Source organism: Xyrauchen texanus, chromosome 35 (genome assembly GCF_025860055.1).
Source record: "Xyrauchen texanus isolate HMW12.3.18 chromosome 35, RBS_HiC_50CHRs, whole genome shotgun sequence".
Classification (NCBI taxonomy): domain Eukaryota; kingdom Metazoa; phylum Chordata; class Actinopteri; order Cypriniformes; family Catostomidae; genus Xyrauchen; species Xyrauchen texanus.
In genome coordinates this window covers 8,682,270-8,699,966 of record NC_068310.1, presented here as the reverse complement: position 1 = coordinate 8,699,966, position 17,697 = coordinate 8,682,270, and the positions used below count along the sequence as shown (strand labels likewise).

General features: G+C 41.7%; 1 protein-coding gene across 1 annotated transcript; it reads left to right on the top strand.

Moving 5' to 3' along the window:
* The first annotated feature begins 547 nt into the window (after positions 1-547).
* Positions 548-16,704, top strand: LOC127628861 (cysteine and glycine-rich protein 1-like). Its single transcript, XM_052105806.1, has 7 exons — positions 548-582; positions 7,002-7,115; positions 7,487-7,596; positions 14,463-14,631; positions 14,735-14,864; positions 15,053-15,146; positions 15,776-16,704. The coding sequence occupies exons 2-7, from the start codon at positions 7,006-7,008 to the stop codon at positions 15,850-15,852; spliced, it is 690 nt and encodes a 229-aa protein (XP_051961766.1). The 5' UTR covers positions 548-582; positions 7,002-7,005; the 3' UTR covers positions 15,853-16,704.
* Positions 16,705-17,697: the final 993 nt, after the last annotated feature.

The window sequence follows — 17,697 nt, the reverse complement described above, 5'->3', positions numbered from 1 at the left end:
ACTATAAAATATTTTTTTTACTCCTCTAATGGATAGGTTTGGGGTTGGGGTTTAGGTTAGGTGAATGGTTAATACAGCATGCTTTCCAGTTGCCTGAACTACATTTACAACTAAAAATGCAACTCACTTTTGGAGCCACCCTGTGGACATTTCACACGTGAACTGGAGCTCACACAGGCTCAAACGTTCAACAACACTTCCAGCTTCAGCCACTGGGGCAATGGTCAAAGTTTCCGTAGGCACAGATTTTTTTGTTCATGTATGACGGTGTGAAATGTTATTATTAGGATGCATACGTGCCTTTCAGTTCATTGGGGGGGACAAAGTAAGTCAGACAAATTGTAAGCATACGGCACACAGCAGGGTCATAAGGTAACACTGTTCCTTTAACTTCTGACCACAGCACATATTTTTGACACACTTCCCTCACAGCCCCACCCCAGATATCCTGTGCTTCATTTTTACACAGAGCCTTCCACCATTATATGTGTTAGAACAGAAGAAGCTGTTCATGTCCCAACATCTGGAATTTTGTTAAGCTTCTGTCCATACTCACATACCTACTAGAAAACATCACTTCAGGTAAGAAGCTCTTCAAACATGCTTCTTTGAATCTCTTTCTGACCACCTACTGTACATGTTTTATTCTTTCATGGTGCTTCAAACATGTGTGAGGCTCAAAAGGTTCTAACTGTTTCAGGTTCTTCAAGTCTGAAGATGTTTTAATCTTAAAATACTTTGAATTCTTTCCACCCCATTAAAACTTCATTGGTTTTTCTCTGCTTGACATGTACAAAGGAACAAAAATGTCACTTGTGTAATATGAAGAGCATAATCCAACATAACATATACAGTTCAGTTCTCTTCCACAGCTATAAAAACCTGACATTTCTGGTCTAGAATCAGGAATGTGACCCATCTAGCCTTGCCATCTGCTACAATAACTGGATTTTTAAAATCCTGCAGTCTTAAAAAAAAAGAGTATTTGGTTAAGTGTGGACTAGATCCTCAAAAAAGTAAAGTAGGTTGATTTAGTCATATTAAATCATGTTTTTCATTTTTAAAAAGAAGTTAATTTAGATGCAACCAAAGGAAGTACATTTTTACCTAACACAGACCTTCAAAGGTAAAAACACAGTAAGAACACATTTTGTCAAAATTGAGTTATGACTGGAGTCTCTTTAGAAAAAAACGTTAACCTAAAAATGTGCTTTATGCTAGTAACTAGTTTGAATGAAGTAAAAAACATTATTTAACATAACCGTATTAACTTTATGTATTTACTACATTTCACCACAAAAGCCAGCTTCAAGGATTAGATCAAGAAGAAAAAGCTCCTTAAAGGGATAGTTCACCCAAAATGTAAATTCTTTCATCATTTACTTACCCTCATGACATCCCAGATGTGCATGAATTTCTTTGTTCTGCAGAACACAAATGAAGATTTTTAGAAAAAATATTTAAGGTCCACACAATGCAAGTGAATTGTGATCAGACCTTTGTAGCTCCAAAAATCATATCAAGGAAAAAAGTTATCCATAAAACTCCAGTGGTTAAATCAATATCTTCAGAAGCATAATGACAAGTGTGGGTGAGAAACAGAACAAAATGTAAGTCCTTTTTTGACTCTAAATCTCCACTTCAACTTTCACTTTCAGATGTAAAAAGTGAAGTGTGTTTAGAGGGTTACTGGGTTCATGACTGTGGTAGATTCTGTGGGCAAGCTTGGAGACACATCCCTCATTTTGCAGTTTTCCCCATATGGGAATAAGACTAACATTGCAGCATGGTGGATTTGTAGGCATCCAGAAAACTTCACAATTTGTAGTATAACAGATGTGAGGTAGGTTTCACTGATAAAATGAAAACAATTTCACAATATTTGACTGTCTAACTTTCTCAATTCTGGCTACAAGCTTATGTATCAAACTCTTTATTATCTTTTGCAACAGTGTCAAAAGAACACGGAAGGGAAATTTATAATGGAGAGGAAATTGTCATCAAAAAGATTTAATTCCCCTTCTGTCACTCACTCGATGTTGTGTCAATGTAGTGACACTAGAGGTCACTCTTGAGAGCCTCAAACACCTCTATTCTTTTGAGAAAAGGCCAATGAGAAAAGGCCAATGAGAACTGGTGAGTGGAATTTGTGTGCCACTCCCCCGGACATATGGGAATAAAAGGAATGCCCACTCTCAATCAGATTTTTTTCTTCATAACCGAGTGGTTGTACTATCAGCGAGCTGAATACTATTGCTGTTCCATTCACCTCTTAAGAAGCATATGCTATTGGATATACGCTGCATTTCCAGTGGCTTTCTCTCCTTCTGCACGATGAGTGCAGATTTCGCCCCCGGGTGTTTTGCCTGAGCACCAGGTCCCTGTGCGTGCACAGGAACTCAATGCTAAAACAGTGTAAATTCCTGCTAAAGAGTATATTTTCTCTATTAGAGCACACACGTTGACGGTGAACATCTTTTTAAAGATGCGTCTTTATAAAGATACCTTTCTTGGTGTAATTCCTGGATGTGGTCGTTATCTCTCCACCTCCGACAGTCACAGGCAGTGCCTCACGTGTCTGGGCAATGATCACACTGAGGCAGCGTTTGTGGATGGTTCATGTTCTCATAGCAAGAATATGACCATGGCAACGTTGCAGTCATGGCTTTTCTTCTTCCAAAGCGGGAAAGCCACTCTAGCCGCCCCCCCGGTGGCAATTTGGGGAGCTCAATGGTAATGGGTAAATCCCCGTGGACCACCCATTCCCCAACACGCATGTTTGCTCTCATCCGGTTCCGAAATGAGACCAGCCTGCCTCATGGCCAGAACTGAAACAACATGATTTTAATCTAGGAAAAACCCAACCTTTTTAATCCTGGAATTCCTCAATATCATAAATTAATGGACCAAGCATCAACAGTCCTACTGACGGCCTGTTTTGGACAATAAAATGGTCAAAACACTAAACAACCTAAATTAAAGCAAAAAGCGTAATTGGTCAGAAAGGCCCCTCAGCATGACCTTCTGAACTTCCATACAGAGTTAAAACAGACTTTTCCTTGAAAGGTTTCCAAAAGACCATCAGATTTGCACAACAATAATACTAACACATTTCATCTTAATCCAGGAACATTTTACACAAAGTCACAGTACTTTACTGATTTAACCTTCTAAAATGTACAGAATGCATTTAAATCCACTATTTACACAATACCTAAATCTTGCTAAGTAATTCTGAAAATTGTGTAATGTTTTATCCATGTTGTATAACCAAGGAATTAACCAGTATGATTTTTAACCAGGGATTTTCTTGTTTTGTTACCTACACATATAATATTCATGAAAGAATGTCAAATTTGGTATTCAAACGCTCGCTTGGTTACATAGAGGAAGCTGATGACAACAAAAAACATGCACTATTTTTGAGCGGGCTCCGAAACAAAGGACCATAAATTCAACTGTCGGAAAGGACAGCCCTGTCGACTATGTGACTCTGTGAAAGTCACTTCTGATTGGCGCAGGACACCTTTGGGGATGTGGCCAATTTCAGTTCAAATGTTTCCAAACAGGAAGAACACACGTTCCCTCTTCTCATCTTTTCTTCTCCAGCTCTTCTAACTGCTCAGACTTCGCTCTGACTCTTCCCTTGTGGTCTTCTCTGGATCTTGTCGGAACCAGATCTATGCCATGTGAGGTCCAAGGAAGTCCCGAGGAAGCCTCTCAATCTCTACGGTTCAGAGAAGGCCTCGCTTCAAAGCCAACCTCATCATTCATCCAGACAATAACTATTCGATCTTACAGAGGTCCAAAACATTGATGGAACGAACTTTCGACCAAGAGCCAAGAACCAATCAACACAAAGAACGCAAGGAAACACCACGACATGCAAGTACATCTCCAATATTATGCTCAAAGGGCTGGTGTATTAGTTAAGTACTTTGGGTAAACTGATAGCAAATCGATGTAGACTTAAATAAGGTTGATTGATCATTTATTTCACATTCTGTCACTCTTCTCACCAACCTGTCTCATGTATATTTGTTAGATTAGATTTATATTTAGAATAGCAATAAAGTTTGTCTGTATTCAAAGATGGTTTGACTGTGGTATATTTTGATAAATAATCTCATCCCTGTTTCAATAAGCCATGAGAATAATATTACTCCAATAAGAAAATTAAAAATAATTCCCTTATTAAAGCTAATTCCATACAGTAGAAATTGTGAGCAGATACATCGAGACGTTGTATTACAATTTTAATGGTGGAGAATTGTATTAATTTATATTGGTTGTTGAACGCGAGGGCCTAAATTCCCTTACAAATAATGGTATGAGAATGAGGGCACTTTAACGGTTCCCTTCTAAATTTAGCATACCCGATACCCTTACACACGCGATTGTCCCTATAGTGCCCCTCACCCGGAGCTTGGACGTATGGCTAGCGCTTTCCAACCCGTCGCGGTGGCTGGACAGGACAATCGCGTCTACGCGATTCAGTTCACCAGGTGCCTGCCTGGCTCAGCAGTGTCCTCAGTTTTACCTCGACACAGACCCTTCCTACGGTTTGCTTTCGATGCTGGGCGTATCAGCACAAGGTCCTCCCCTTCGGCCTCTCCCTGTCCCCTCGCATCTTCACGAAAGTCACAGGGGCAGCTCTTGCCCCATTAAAGGAAGTGGGCATCCGCATACTCAACTACATTGATGACTGGCTGATTATAGCACACTCTCGAGAGTTACTGTGCACACACAGGGACCTGGTGCTCAGGCACCTCAGCCATCTAGGGCTTTGGGTCAACTGGGAAAAGAGCAAGCTCTCCCCATTTCAGAGCATCTCTTTTCTTGGCATGGAGTTAGACTCGGTCTCAATGATAGCGTGCCTCACAAGTTAGCTTGCGGAGTCGGTGCTGAACTGCCTGAAGTCATTCAGGCGGAGGACAGCTCTTCCACTGAAAATCTTTCAGAGACATATGGGGCATATGGCTTCCTCTGCGGCAGTCACGCCGCTTGGGTTGATGCATATGAGACCACTCATATATCATGAGACCAATTCGAGTCCCGAGATGGGCATGGTGCCATGGCACACATCGCATAGCCATCACACCGCTCTGCCACCACTTATTCATCCCTTGGACAGACCTCATGTTTTTGCGGGTGGGAGTTTGTCTCGGGTTACTTAACTGTAACCCCTGTTCCCTGAAAAAACTGAACCAGAGGCTGCGCTGATTTAGCGCTTTGGGAATCATCTTTAGGAGTGACCAGCTGTGAATATGTGTGCAATATGTCAATGAAATTGACAAGAATTTATAGCCTCTGCCGGTGGCATCATCAGGTATTTTGTCTGAAGAGCAGTCCTGGAGCATCCTCAGTGTGACAATGAAGCGCAAAATCTAATTTAGCTTTTTTAGGGAATAGGGGTTACAGTTAAGTATCTCGAGACGTTCCCTATCAAAAGCTACACTTTGATGCTGCGCTGATTTAGCACTTTGGGAACGAGAATACCCACACGATAAGAAAATGTCCCTGTGCTGTAATGCCAGTTATTGTGACTGTGCTAGTACCAGCCAGTCATCTATATAATTAAAAATGCACATGCCCCGAATTCACAAAGGAGCCAATGCTGTATCCATGCACTTCGTGAATGTGCCAGGTGATAAGGTTAGTCCAAGTGGAAGAACCCGATATTGGAAAGCTTCGCCCTCGAAAGCGAGTCCATGAGATCGGCAGTGACCAACAAATCGTGATGTTGGATTTGAGACACGACTGTCTTGACGGTTAGCATCTAGAACTTGAACTGAGCGATTCAAACCTCGAAGGTCTAAAATCGCACGCAACCCCCCCATCCTTCTTTGAAACCAGGAAGTATCTGCTGTAGTAACCTGACTCTCTTTCTGGAAGGGGAACATGTTCTATGGCCCATTCCCTGATGGAGGGAACGAGACGTCGTGTCCCTCTTGCCACAACGTTGTACTAGCCTCTTAAATAGCCATACCTTGTCTCGGCTCCTCAGCACAAAACCTGAATGAGAGTGGGCATTCCTTCTCCTTTTATACCGTATGTCCGGGGGAGTGGCATGCAAATTCCACTCGCCAATTCTTATTGGCCTTTTCTCAAAAAAGGTGTTCGGGGCGCTCAAGAGTGACCCCTAGTTTCACTACATCGACACAACGTCTCCTTCCCTCCATCATGGAACGGAGGTTACAACAGTAACCAAGATGTTCTAAACTATATTATCTGCATGTGTGACATTTACCAGCAATACCAGCAATAGTTTTTCTGTGTGACATTTTGTCTTGTTTTGTTTTCCCATAAGACATTTTCTTTGTTTTGTTACTTATTGCTTTTTTCTTCTGGGAAGCACAAAAGGAGAGGTTATGCAGAATGTTAGGGACTGACATTCACCATTCACTTTCTTTCCATGTTTTTTTTTTCTCCATATAATGAAAGTGAATTTTGACTGAGGCTGTCAGTCCCCAACACTCTGCCTTACATCTCCTTTTGTGTTTGATGAAAGAAAGAAAGCTAAACCGGTTTTGAATGACATGGGGTGAGCAAATGGTGGCCAAATTTTTATTTTAGGTGAACTATCCCTTTAAAGTTAGATTTTACTGATTACTGCTGACATATACTGATGGCAGCATGTTCCTATACTTGAGTTGTGTGTTTTGTTTGTTTTTTGTTTTCTTTTATTTTGAATTGTCATGTGATGTTTTGTTTTGTATTCCTGTATGACATTTATTTTGTTTTGATTTGTTTAGTTTTGTTTGGTTTTGTTATCCCATCTGACTTTTTTCAGTGTTTATTCTCGGAAGCACAAAATTAGATAGCAGAATGTTAATGTACTGACAGCCTCATTCACCATTCACTTTCATTGCAAGTTTATTCCATATAATGAAAGTGAATGGTAAGAGGCTGTCAGTCTTTAGTACGAGGGTGAGCACATGATGACAGAAATTTACTTTTGGGTGAACTATCCCTTTAAAGTTAGATCTTACTGATTCCAGCTGAATGGAGTTCAGTGGTGATGCTAATCAAGAACAGTGGAAGGAACATTTTGGAAGGGAACAGATATACATGCCAAGCAGTAAAGTTCAAGCTGTACACCGGAATCAGAGCAAGTATGTGTTAGTATGAAAGTCCAAATGTGTTTGTATATTGGTTTCAGATTCATTTTTTGTGTAAGCATTATTTAACAATGAAGAAACAAAATGTGGTGGGGCTGTAGGAATATTACACTGGTTTGTCATCACCTATTAAAACAGAGGTTTCCATTTCATGCAGTGAAAGAACAGCCATAAATACATGCAACATGCACATGTGACTGCCGCAAATACAAACTCTCCAACATGCAAACAGTAACATTCTCAAAGATCTGACCTAATCTCTCTTTTTCTCTGTTTGTGTGTGTGTGTGTGTGTGTGTGTGTGTGTGTGTGTGTGTGTGTGTGTGTGTGTGTGTGTGTGTGTGTGTGTGTGTGTGTGTTATACAGGATGCCTCTTGGTGGAGGAAACAAATGTGGCTGCTGTCAGAAAACAGTGTACTTTGCAGAGGAAGTGCAGTGTGAAGGGAAGAGCTTCCACAGATCCTGCTTCCTGTGCAGTAAATTATGCTTTCCTGTTTTTTAAATGACATTTCATGGGCAACTGGCAACAAAGTTTAACAAGTGCAGACACAATTTGAAATCTCATATTAAGTTTCAACTTTATTGTCATTGTGCAGGGTACAGGTACAGAGCCAATGAAATGCAGTTGTTTTCGCATATCCCAACTAAGCTGGGGTCAGAGCGCAGGGTCTGCCATGAAACAGCGCCCCTGAGCAGATAGGGTCAAGGGCCTTGTTTAAGGGTCCAACAGGGGTATCTCGGCGGTGATGGGGCTTGACCCCTGACCTTTCAGTAACCCAGAGCCTTAACGACTGAGCCACCACTGGCCATATGATTTATAAGAGTGTATATAAGGGATAATGTACAGTCAACCAGTTGTTTTCGCAAAATAGACCCAGACAGAGTGATCAGGGCTTGTCGTATCACCGTAACGTCCTGGTTACTTCCGTAACCTCCGTTCCATGGAGGTTACGGAAGTAACCAGGACATTCCCTATCTGTCACTCACTCAACGTTGTGTCGATGAAGTGACACTAGGGGTTCCTGAACTCCAGGCATGTTTCAGAGGATGCTTGCAGGTCACCTACCCTCTTGGTGGAAGTGAGCGCAGTCAGCAGGGCAGTCTTTAAAGAGAGTGCCTTAGGCTGAGCTAACTCCAAAGGCTCAAAGGGGGCTCCCCATAGACCCTGAAGGACCGCAGAGAGGTCCCATGAGGGAACGTGGCACGGTCTAGAGGGATTCAACCTCCTGGCACCTCTCAGGAACCTGATGATCAGGTCGTGCTTCCTTATTTAAATCAAAGTGAAGACAAAATACACAGGAACAAAATAAAACATCCACGGGGGGACAAAACTGAAACTAAAACAAGAAAACATCGAGGGTACACGGAACTTGATGAGCAAGATGGGATAACAACGGCGAAACATGAAGAGCAACCATAACATAAACATTCAACAATATTCACAAACAACGACCAATAGAGACTGAACAAACAACCAAATGAGGGACACCTGGGGAAACAATCAGGGAAGGAGGAACAATCAGGGGAAAACCAATCGTAAAAAGAAACTACAAAGGACTACAAAAACCAAACAGGAAACAGGAACTAAACTAAACTTCAACATAAAAGCACAAAAACAAAAGACAACAGTGAACATGACATGTACAGTATGTGTGTATCACAGTCCTTGTTGTGTGTGTGTGTGTGTGTGCGTGCATGCTCACATTTTCTTTTCACTGCTCTATGGGAGGGGTGTGATGGAGACCACAGCTCTGTTATAGAAGCTTTTCCTCAGTCTGTTGGTTCTCAGTTTTATCGCCCTGAACCATTTGACAAATTGTTAAAACTGGGAGTGGCCGGGGTAGAGCCCGAAGCCATTTGTTTTGAGAATAATGGCTGGCTGATGAAGTTATTGGCTGGCTAGCCGGCTCAGCCAAAACCTAAATGGCTGCTGCAGCCGCCAAACTTTTCATAGCTGCAAATGGCTGAAGCTGCCACTTCATGTCTACAGATGTCTATGTTATACTGATTTACTAGATCTCAATATTTCCAAGCAATGCATGGCTTACACTATATTTCTACAAAATGCAATAAATGTAATAAAGAAAACAAATAAAGACCTAAATGTGTATTTCAGACTTTTTTTCACCACAAGTCTGAAAGAAGACATGTTATTGAAGACAAATATCCAAAAATCTCAAAATTGACCACTAAAAAAAAAACTATGTTATTGCCTGCCGTGTCTCGCCTTAATATAAACACACACTGTTATCAGTATTATTTCACTTCAATGTACACTGAAGCATGCGTCATGAATTAGCAATGTGGAAACGGTGGTTTGTTACTGCAGTAATATCACGTTCAGTGCTATAAATCTCTCCGTTCCAGAATATTTGGTTCATAACATCAATCTTTGATTCAGGTGTTTGTGCAACCGTGCCCTGAAGATTTAACAAAAGTCTGGGTAGGCCTAAGTAAAAAAAAAAGTAAGTAGGAATTAGGAAAGTATGTGAGAAGTGAGATCAAAATTACCTTGCTTGCTTCTTTCCGCCATTTCACCTCAGTGCTGAGAAAAACATGCATCAGCTTCTTCTGTACGGAAAACGAGCAATTTTAATTGGTCGTCAATTCACTGTGAGTCTGTGTATCGAGTAACAGCGAGCACAAGACTGTGCTGTTATGAATCCAGTGGGAAAACAGATCTCGTGTATTGTTTATATATTTCGTGTGTGTATGTCTCTATGTGATAGAATTATTATTTGATGCAAATAATTCTAGCCGGCTCAGCCAAACTTTATCAGATGGTGGCTCAATTTGGCTTACAAAATTATTGGCTGGCGGCGGCTGAAATTCTAAATGGCGCAAATGGCGGCGGCTTCGGGGTCTAGGCCGGGGTGTGTGCTGTCTCTGATTATGCTGCTTGCTTTCTTTCTCAGTCTGCTGGCATAGATGGTGTCCAGTTCATGAAGCTCCATTCCGACAATGCGCTGGGCCGCCTTCGCCATGTAATGCAGATCTTTGTAGCAGCTGTGCAGCTGGCATACCACACCGTGGCACAATTAGTCCGGATGGTTTCAATTGTGGCCCTGTACAAATTTAGCAGCATTTTCTGTGGAAGTTTATCTTGTTTCAGTGTTGAGGTGTTGGTGGTCCAAGCTGTTTTGACATAGTGACTCCAAGGAACTTTCCACACTCTCCACTACTTCTCCATGTATATGGAGGGGGAGGTGTTCTTTCTACTTTGATCTCCTGAAGTCAATAATCATCTCTTTATTCTTTGAGTTGTTAAGGACTAGGTCATTATCCTTACACCACTCAACCAGATGATTCAGCTCTAGCCTGTAAGCCACTTCATCATCGTCCGAAAACAGGCCAACAACTGTGGTGTCGTCTTTGAATTGAATTATGGGATTCGAGGTGTAGATGGGGTTGCAGTCGTGGGTGAAGAGTGTGAAGAGCATAGGGCTCAGCACACAGCCCTGTGGCATGCCTGTGTTTAAGGTGAGGGTGGTTGAGGTGTATTTACCAGCTCTGACTTGCTGTAGTGGGTCTGTAAGGAAAATCACTGAACAGCTGAAATCCACCTCTGGTTTGGGTCTGAGTTCTTTTGGCGATTATTTTGTGAAAAATTGTGCATCTTATTACAAGACTGCTTGCCAAATGAAATACAAATAAATGTACAGTTTTTATTAGCTTACTTGGAGAGATCGCACAGGGATCCAAGAAGCAGGAAAGATGATACGCAATATCCAATTGAGCAGTCTGATACATCTTAATCGGTTGTTACTTTGAGATATCACACCACAAGATGGCGCACTTGACCAATCAGAATCGAGTATTTCAGAGCGCTGTGCAATAAGTTATATTATTATTTATATCTTGTTATTAAATGTCTTTTCAACAATGACTGGCACAGCACAGTGTTCTTTTGAGTGGTGCAACTCTTACCACCCAGTTTAACTCAAGTTATGACCAGAGACTATTTAGCAGAGATGCACCACCTCTATTTAAATGTATGGGAGAAATTGGAACGTCCAACCAAGACTCTCTAGTGCCCAACAGTCAATGGATGTAGAAAGGAAGTCCTGCCTTACAGGTAAAAGAGCCAATCACCTTTTAGATACAGACATCGCCTGTCAATTATCTTGAAAACACGCATGCACATTAGCTATACAAGCTGGGAAAATAGCTTTTTTTTTTGCATAATCTGTGTTAAAGAAGCATAATTTATGATACCAATGTTGTCAGATTTTACTGCTGATTTGAAATATGTTCTCTGATCGTAATCTTGACCAACCGTTTATGAGATTTCGGTGTTCCCCTATTGAAGTAGATATGAGCTGCACTGGTATGACTGGAAATATCCTCCTGTGAGGGTTCCAAAAATGGCCGCCAGTGGACTGACTTGCTAAAAAGACTTTGGCTATGACTGACCATATTACCTTTGTGCAGGCCCGCCGACAGGGGGGGACAAACGGGTCTGTTGTCCCGGGCCCAGGGTAGGGGGGGGGGCCAGAACTGGGCCCTCATTAAATTATGGAATAATTGTTAAAAAATAAATAAAATAGGCATATTTGTGGAAAAAATATCTAATATTTGAGTTACATAAAAGCTTTTTATTTGTTTTCTTCCTAATTGTCCTTGAAATAGTGGTCAAGAACCCCGCCCACCCCCAAAACAAAAATGGTTTGGCCACTGATCAAAATTTGATGTTGTCAATTGATTTGAAGTTCAGTAGGCTAACGTTACGATCAAAATGTCCGGTCAGCACAAGTCTGGTGCTCAGAAAAGAAAAGAAAAGAGAAGAAGGGAAGAAGAAAATAGAGGCCTTCGAGATGTCCTAAACAAATATTTTAAAAAAGGTGGTGACGGAGAAGCTGGAACTAACGTTAGTAAAGTCAACGTAGAGCAAGGTAAGAAACAGCGCAGCCAACGTTTATTATAGTGTTGTCAAAGACCCGGTACTTCGGTACCAAGTCGGTACTAATTTTGTTTTAAACGTCACGCCACGGTACCAGGTTTTCTCAAACCCGGTACTTGATGCGCGTGCATGCCCGAAGCGCGTGCAGTTGCGTCCTCTTCATAAAAGTGCTGAGACATTGGGACCGGCGGTGCTGCTGATGTGGTGGCTGTAACTCCACTTGTTGATAAGAAAGGAGGAAAGAGACACATATGGAAATATTTTGGATATTAGCTCATAATAGCGACGCGGCGCGCTCGTTTTACAGGCGCGCAAGTTCATTGTTGCATAGCAACGACAGACGCCACGGGAGAGCACGCGCTTGTGGAAAGGAGAAAGCGGTGCGAACTGCGCTCTCCATGATGACGAGGAAGTATTAGCAAAGAATTCATTGATTTCTAGCCCTTGCATTAGCTTTACTACTAGATATATTTATGGAGATGAGAAATAAAAAGCCGACTGAAATGCGTCACTGTTGGCATCGGTGAACAGATAATGGGCCAGATCCGAGTCTATTTTTGCTGCGCTGCTCATGCTTAATTAAAAGTGAAAGCACACTTTTGATGGACAAAAAATAAATATGATTTCACACAAAAAGTGCCCAAAATGCACAGATTTTGCATGTCTAGTATGTTTTAACAAGAACTGCAGTAGGCTATGTCAGAAAAAAAAATGAAAACATTTATAGAAAATGTACCCATTTAAACGTGTTTTTATTATTCAGTTTGGGTAAAAGTATATGGTGTTTTATAAAAAAAAAAAAAATGGAAGTCTGCTGTAAAGTGGTTAGAACAACGGAATCGGCTAAAATCAGAATTGGCCTAGAAAATTGTAATTGGTGCATCTCTAGTATAAGAGCCTGACACAACACGTTATCTTTGACAGAAACAGTTGAGTTTGGTAGCTCCGTCAGAGAGGATGAGACAGAGAGGAGAGAGATCCAGCTGCAGTCAGGTGACAGAGAGAGTGATGCGGGAGGGGCCCGCTGCCCCGGAGCAGAGGGACAGAGTCAGGCTACCAGTGAGAGAGAAGAGAGAGAGAGGGAGAGTCACAGTGATGCGGGAGGGGCCCGGTGAGGAAGAGCAGAGGAGGGAGAGGAACAAGAGAGGAAGAGCAGAGGAGAGGAACAGGAGAGGAATAGCGGAGGAGGGGAACAGGAGAGGAAGAGCAGAGGAGGGGAACAGGAGAGGAAGAGCAGAGGAGGGGAACAGGAGAGGAAGAGGAGAGGAACAGGAGAGGAAGAGCAGAGGAGGGGAACAGGAGAGGAAGAGCAGAGGAGGGGAACAGGAGAGGAAGAGCAGAGGAGGGGAGAAGAACAAGAGAGGAAGAGCAGAGGAGGGGAACAGGAGAGGAAGAGCAGAGGAGGAGAACAGGAGAGGAAGAGCAGAGGAGGGGAGGAGAACAGGAGAGGAAGAGCAGAGGAGGGGAACAGGAGAGGAAGAGCAGAGGAGGAGGAGAGGAAGAACAGAGAGGAGAAGAGAGAGGAGAGGAGAGAGGGAACAGGAGAGGAAGAGCAGAGGAGGGGAACAGGAGAGGAAGAGGAGAGGAACAGGAGAGGAAGAGCAGAGGAGGGGAACAGGAGAGGAAGAGCAGAGGAGAGGAACAGGAGAGGAAGAGCAGAGGAGGGGAACAGGAGAGGAAGAGCAGAGGAGGGGAACAGGAGAGGAAGAGCAGAGGAGGGGAACAGGAGAGGAAGAGCAGAGGAGGGGAACAGGAGAGGAAGAGCGGAGGAGAGGAACAGGAGAGGAAGAGCGGAGGAGGGGAACAGGAGAGGAAGAGCAGAGGAGGGGAACAGGAGAGGAAGAGCAAGGGAAAAGGAGAGATCTGGGCATGGGGGGGCCCATCTAAGATTATCTTGTCCCGGGCCCAGGCAAGACTGTCAGCTGGCCTGCCTTTGTGTGTCTTTAAGAACAGCCTCTCAGCAGTTAGTAAATCCTCACAACTCCTATCACAAAGTATCTAAATTGAGTATTATAGATATTTTTCAACAGAATGGGAGAATTCATTCCAAAATTATGCCAATAAATATACAGTAACCTGCTGTGGGCCCTCAAAGCCTGGGTTCTGCTTTCCAGACAGTCAGTCTGCAGGAAAAGCCCATTTTAATCAAAACTTTAAACACACACCATTTGTAGGTTTTCCTCTACAGACATGCCTCAAAGTGCTGGAGCTTATTGTTTTTAACACCTTTTAAACATAATTTAGGCTAATCAAATAACTGTTATTATTTTCTAACAGGATGGAATGTTTTTCCAACTAATACCATAAAACAATACCCAAAATAACTTTTTTCTTTTTATTTTATTATTTATAATTATATTATTTTTATATTTATATTTATGGGGTTATACTATTATTTTGCAGTATATATTTTGCTATACTCTCTCATTCTTCTTGTTTCAGTGGTGTGCAGAAAAAATCTAGACAGCACTACTGTGGCCGTCCATGAGGATGAGATCTACTGCAAGGCTTGTTATGGTAAAAAATATGGGCCCAAAGGCTATGGCTACGGCGCTGGTGCAGGGACTCTGAGCATGGACAAAGGAGAGGTGCTTGGTATTAAAGTTGAAGAGTAAGAAACCACTTTTTTGCATTTTGAGTTTTAAAACCTACTTAATACCTAACGCTATTTAGAACTGTATCTGAATTCTGTGTTTTGTGTCTCTTGATTGCAGGCCTCAGTCACACCGGCCAACCAACAACCCCAACACATCCAAGTTTGCTCAAACGTTTGGTGGCTCTGATGCTTGTCCGCGATGTCGTAAGGCTGTCTATGCGGCTGAGAAAGTCATAGGGGCAGGAAGTGTAAGTCAAAAGCAGAAATGATGGGAGGAAATGTAGTGGTGGAGCTCCCAAATAAACTAAATGACAGTTACTGACAATCAGCTTGGTCACATTTTTCATAGTGCTTGTATTTACGAGTGACTTTGAAAGCTCCAAATATGATTTTTATTGAGGAACTGGTGTTATTTATTTTAATTTTTTCTGCACAGGCTTGGCACAAGGGTTGTTTTCGATGTGCTAAGTGTGGCAAGGGGCTGGAGTCCACAACTTTGGCCGACAAGGATGGCGAAATCTATTGCAAAGGCAGAGTATTCAGTGTTATTCTATCACCTTTTAATGCTGCTTACAATTTAAACTACACAGACAACTTACTGTGACATCATTGTGGCAATTTTGCACGGGAAAGTGTAAAAGGAGCCAACTGGTACTTGATAGTTGTCCGGTATGTGTAAACCTCACTACTCTGGTCTCAATAGGCACACTAGCAACTGACACCAGGGGCTGTAGCCTTTAGCCTCTTCATTAGGCGTGTCTGCCTGCCATGCTGGCTGATGCTGGTTCGAATCCCACTCTGAGTGTGTCGAGCAGGACCGGCTAAAGTGGTGCCGTGACCAAGATAGGAGTGAGGTTTAGGGGGTGAGTGTAACGGGTGCCAGCTGGTATGTGATAGCTGTGCGGAATGTGTAATCCTCACTTCCCAGGCCTTAAGAGGCACACTAGCAACTGATGCTGGGGTCTGTAGCCTTTAGCCTCCTAGTTAGCGTGCCTGCCTCCCATGCCAGCAACACTGGTTCGAATCCCACATGGAGCAGTTCGAGCAGGACCGGTTACATAAGCACTACTCACATTTTCTTCATAAAACAAAAAAGTCTTTATCATTGTCAATCTTTGTCTGACTGTCAACGTATTAACTCATTTTGTGTTTTGCACAGGTTGCTATGCCAAAAACTTTGGGCCGAAGGGTTTTGGATACGGTCAAGGAGCTGGAGCATTGTCACACACTCAATAGATACAAAAACACAACTTACCCCACATCCCTTATTCATGAGCATCTGTATAAGCAGCTGAACACCTCCTCCTTGTGTGCATGTGCAGGGGGCGAGTGAGTGCATGCCATTGTCTTCAAACAGGAAACTGGTGTCAGTCAAAAAGGAAACCTGAGCCCAGATGCTTTAGTCTCAGTCATAAATGAGACGACACATTCCGCATCCCAAAAACACAATTTCATTGTCTTGAACCCATAAACATCTATTCTTAAATCTAGAACATTACCAAACACTTGTAAGAACATCAACTATGTAAAGAAAGCATGGGATTAACCCTTTATCTACTCACCTGTGGTGATCACACAGATTTCATGGAATTTGAGCTGTATGGTAATATCACTGTTCCTCACTCTGAGGTACTGACTGTTCCGTATAATGGATCAACATACCAGTTTACTTGATTCATGCTTGTTTGAGCTTAATCACTGTAAATAATGTTCCCTTTTGCTCTATTCAAAGCATGTAAGATTCACATTCCTTGGTTTAAGATGCACTATAGCTAAAGTGGCCCCATAGAATTAAGACACGTCAGAATTTCATTGCCTTAGATAACAAAACATGAAATCAAGTGGGATTTAAGAGAGATAGCACATTGTTCAAGCAGAACATTTCATAAACAGTGGTTTGGTTGGTTTTCAATAATCATAATAAAAAAATACATACTTTTTATTTGTTTGAGGCATGCCATTTGGTTTGATATATTACTATAGAATGTGTGGCTTAAATGGATAGTTCACCCAAAACATTTTATTTTCTCATAATTTACTCACCCTCATGCCATTCCAGATGTGTATGAATTTCTTTCTTCCTCAGAACACAAATGAAGATTTTTAGAAGAATATTTCAGAGCTGTAGGACAATACAATGCAAGTGAATGGGTGCCAAACATTTGAAGCTCCAACAACCACATAAAGGGAGCATAAAAGTAACCCATATGACTCCAGCAGACATGATATAACAGGTGTGTGTGTGTGAGAAACAGAAAAATATTTAAGTCATTTTCTGTCATTAATTCTCCTCCCTGCCCTGTAGGGTATGATATGCAAGAAGGATGTGAATCACCAAAAACAGGAGAAAGTTAAGAAAAACTGAATTAATTATTGATCTGTTTCTCACCCACATCATATCACTTCAGAAGACATGTATTTTACCACCAGAGTCATCTAGAGTACCATAAAGTGGCCCTTATGTGGATTTTGGAGCTTCAAACCTTTGGCACCCATTCACTTGCATTGTATGGACCTACAGAGCTGAATTATTCTTTTAAAGATGTTAATTTGTGTTCTGCAGAAGAAAGAAAGGCATACACATCTGGAATGGCATGAGGGTGAGTAAATGATAAGAGAAGTTTCATTTTTAGGTTAACTATCCCTTTAATGATTATTGTGATCTGTCTTCTCAATACAATGGCAGTGGATAGTGCCTCACTTTTTCACACAAATGTAGTCTGTGTGATTTATGCATTATAGTGAATGTCTTCAGGAACGTATTTCAGTGAAAAACAGCCAGGAATTTACAGTAATTTTTCAGAAAAAAGAAAATTCTTCATGAGCACAATAATACAAGCTTGTTCAGAATAGCTAAATTATTGATTTTAGACAGTCCTACAGTAACAACATGAGTGAGTTAATTATGACAGAATTTAATTTTTTGGTTGAACTATTCCACTGAGTGAACAATACAGTATGTGTAGAATGTTACTGCATTCCAATTACATAATCTTGATCACATGTAAAAAGTTAATAACATAACAATTCATAAAATGTCAAATATGTTGTCACTCAGACTGAAAGACATATGCTCTGACA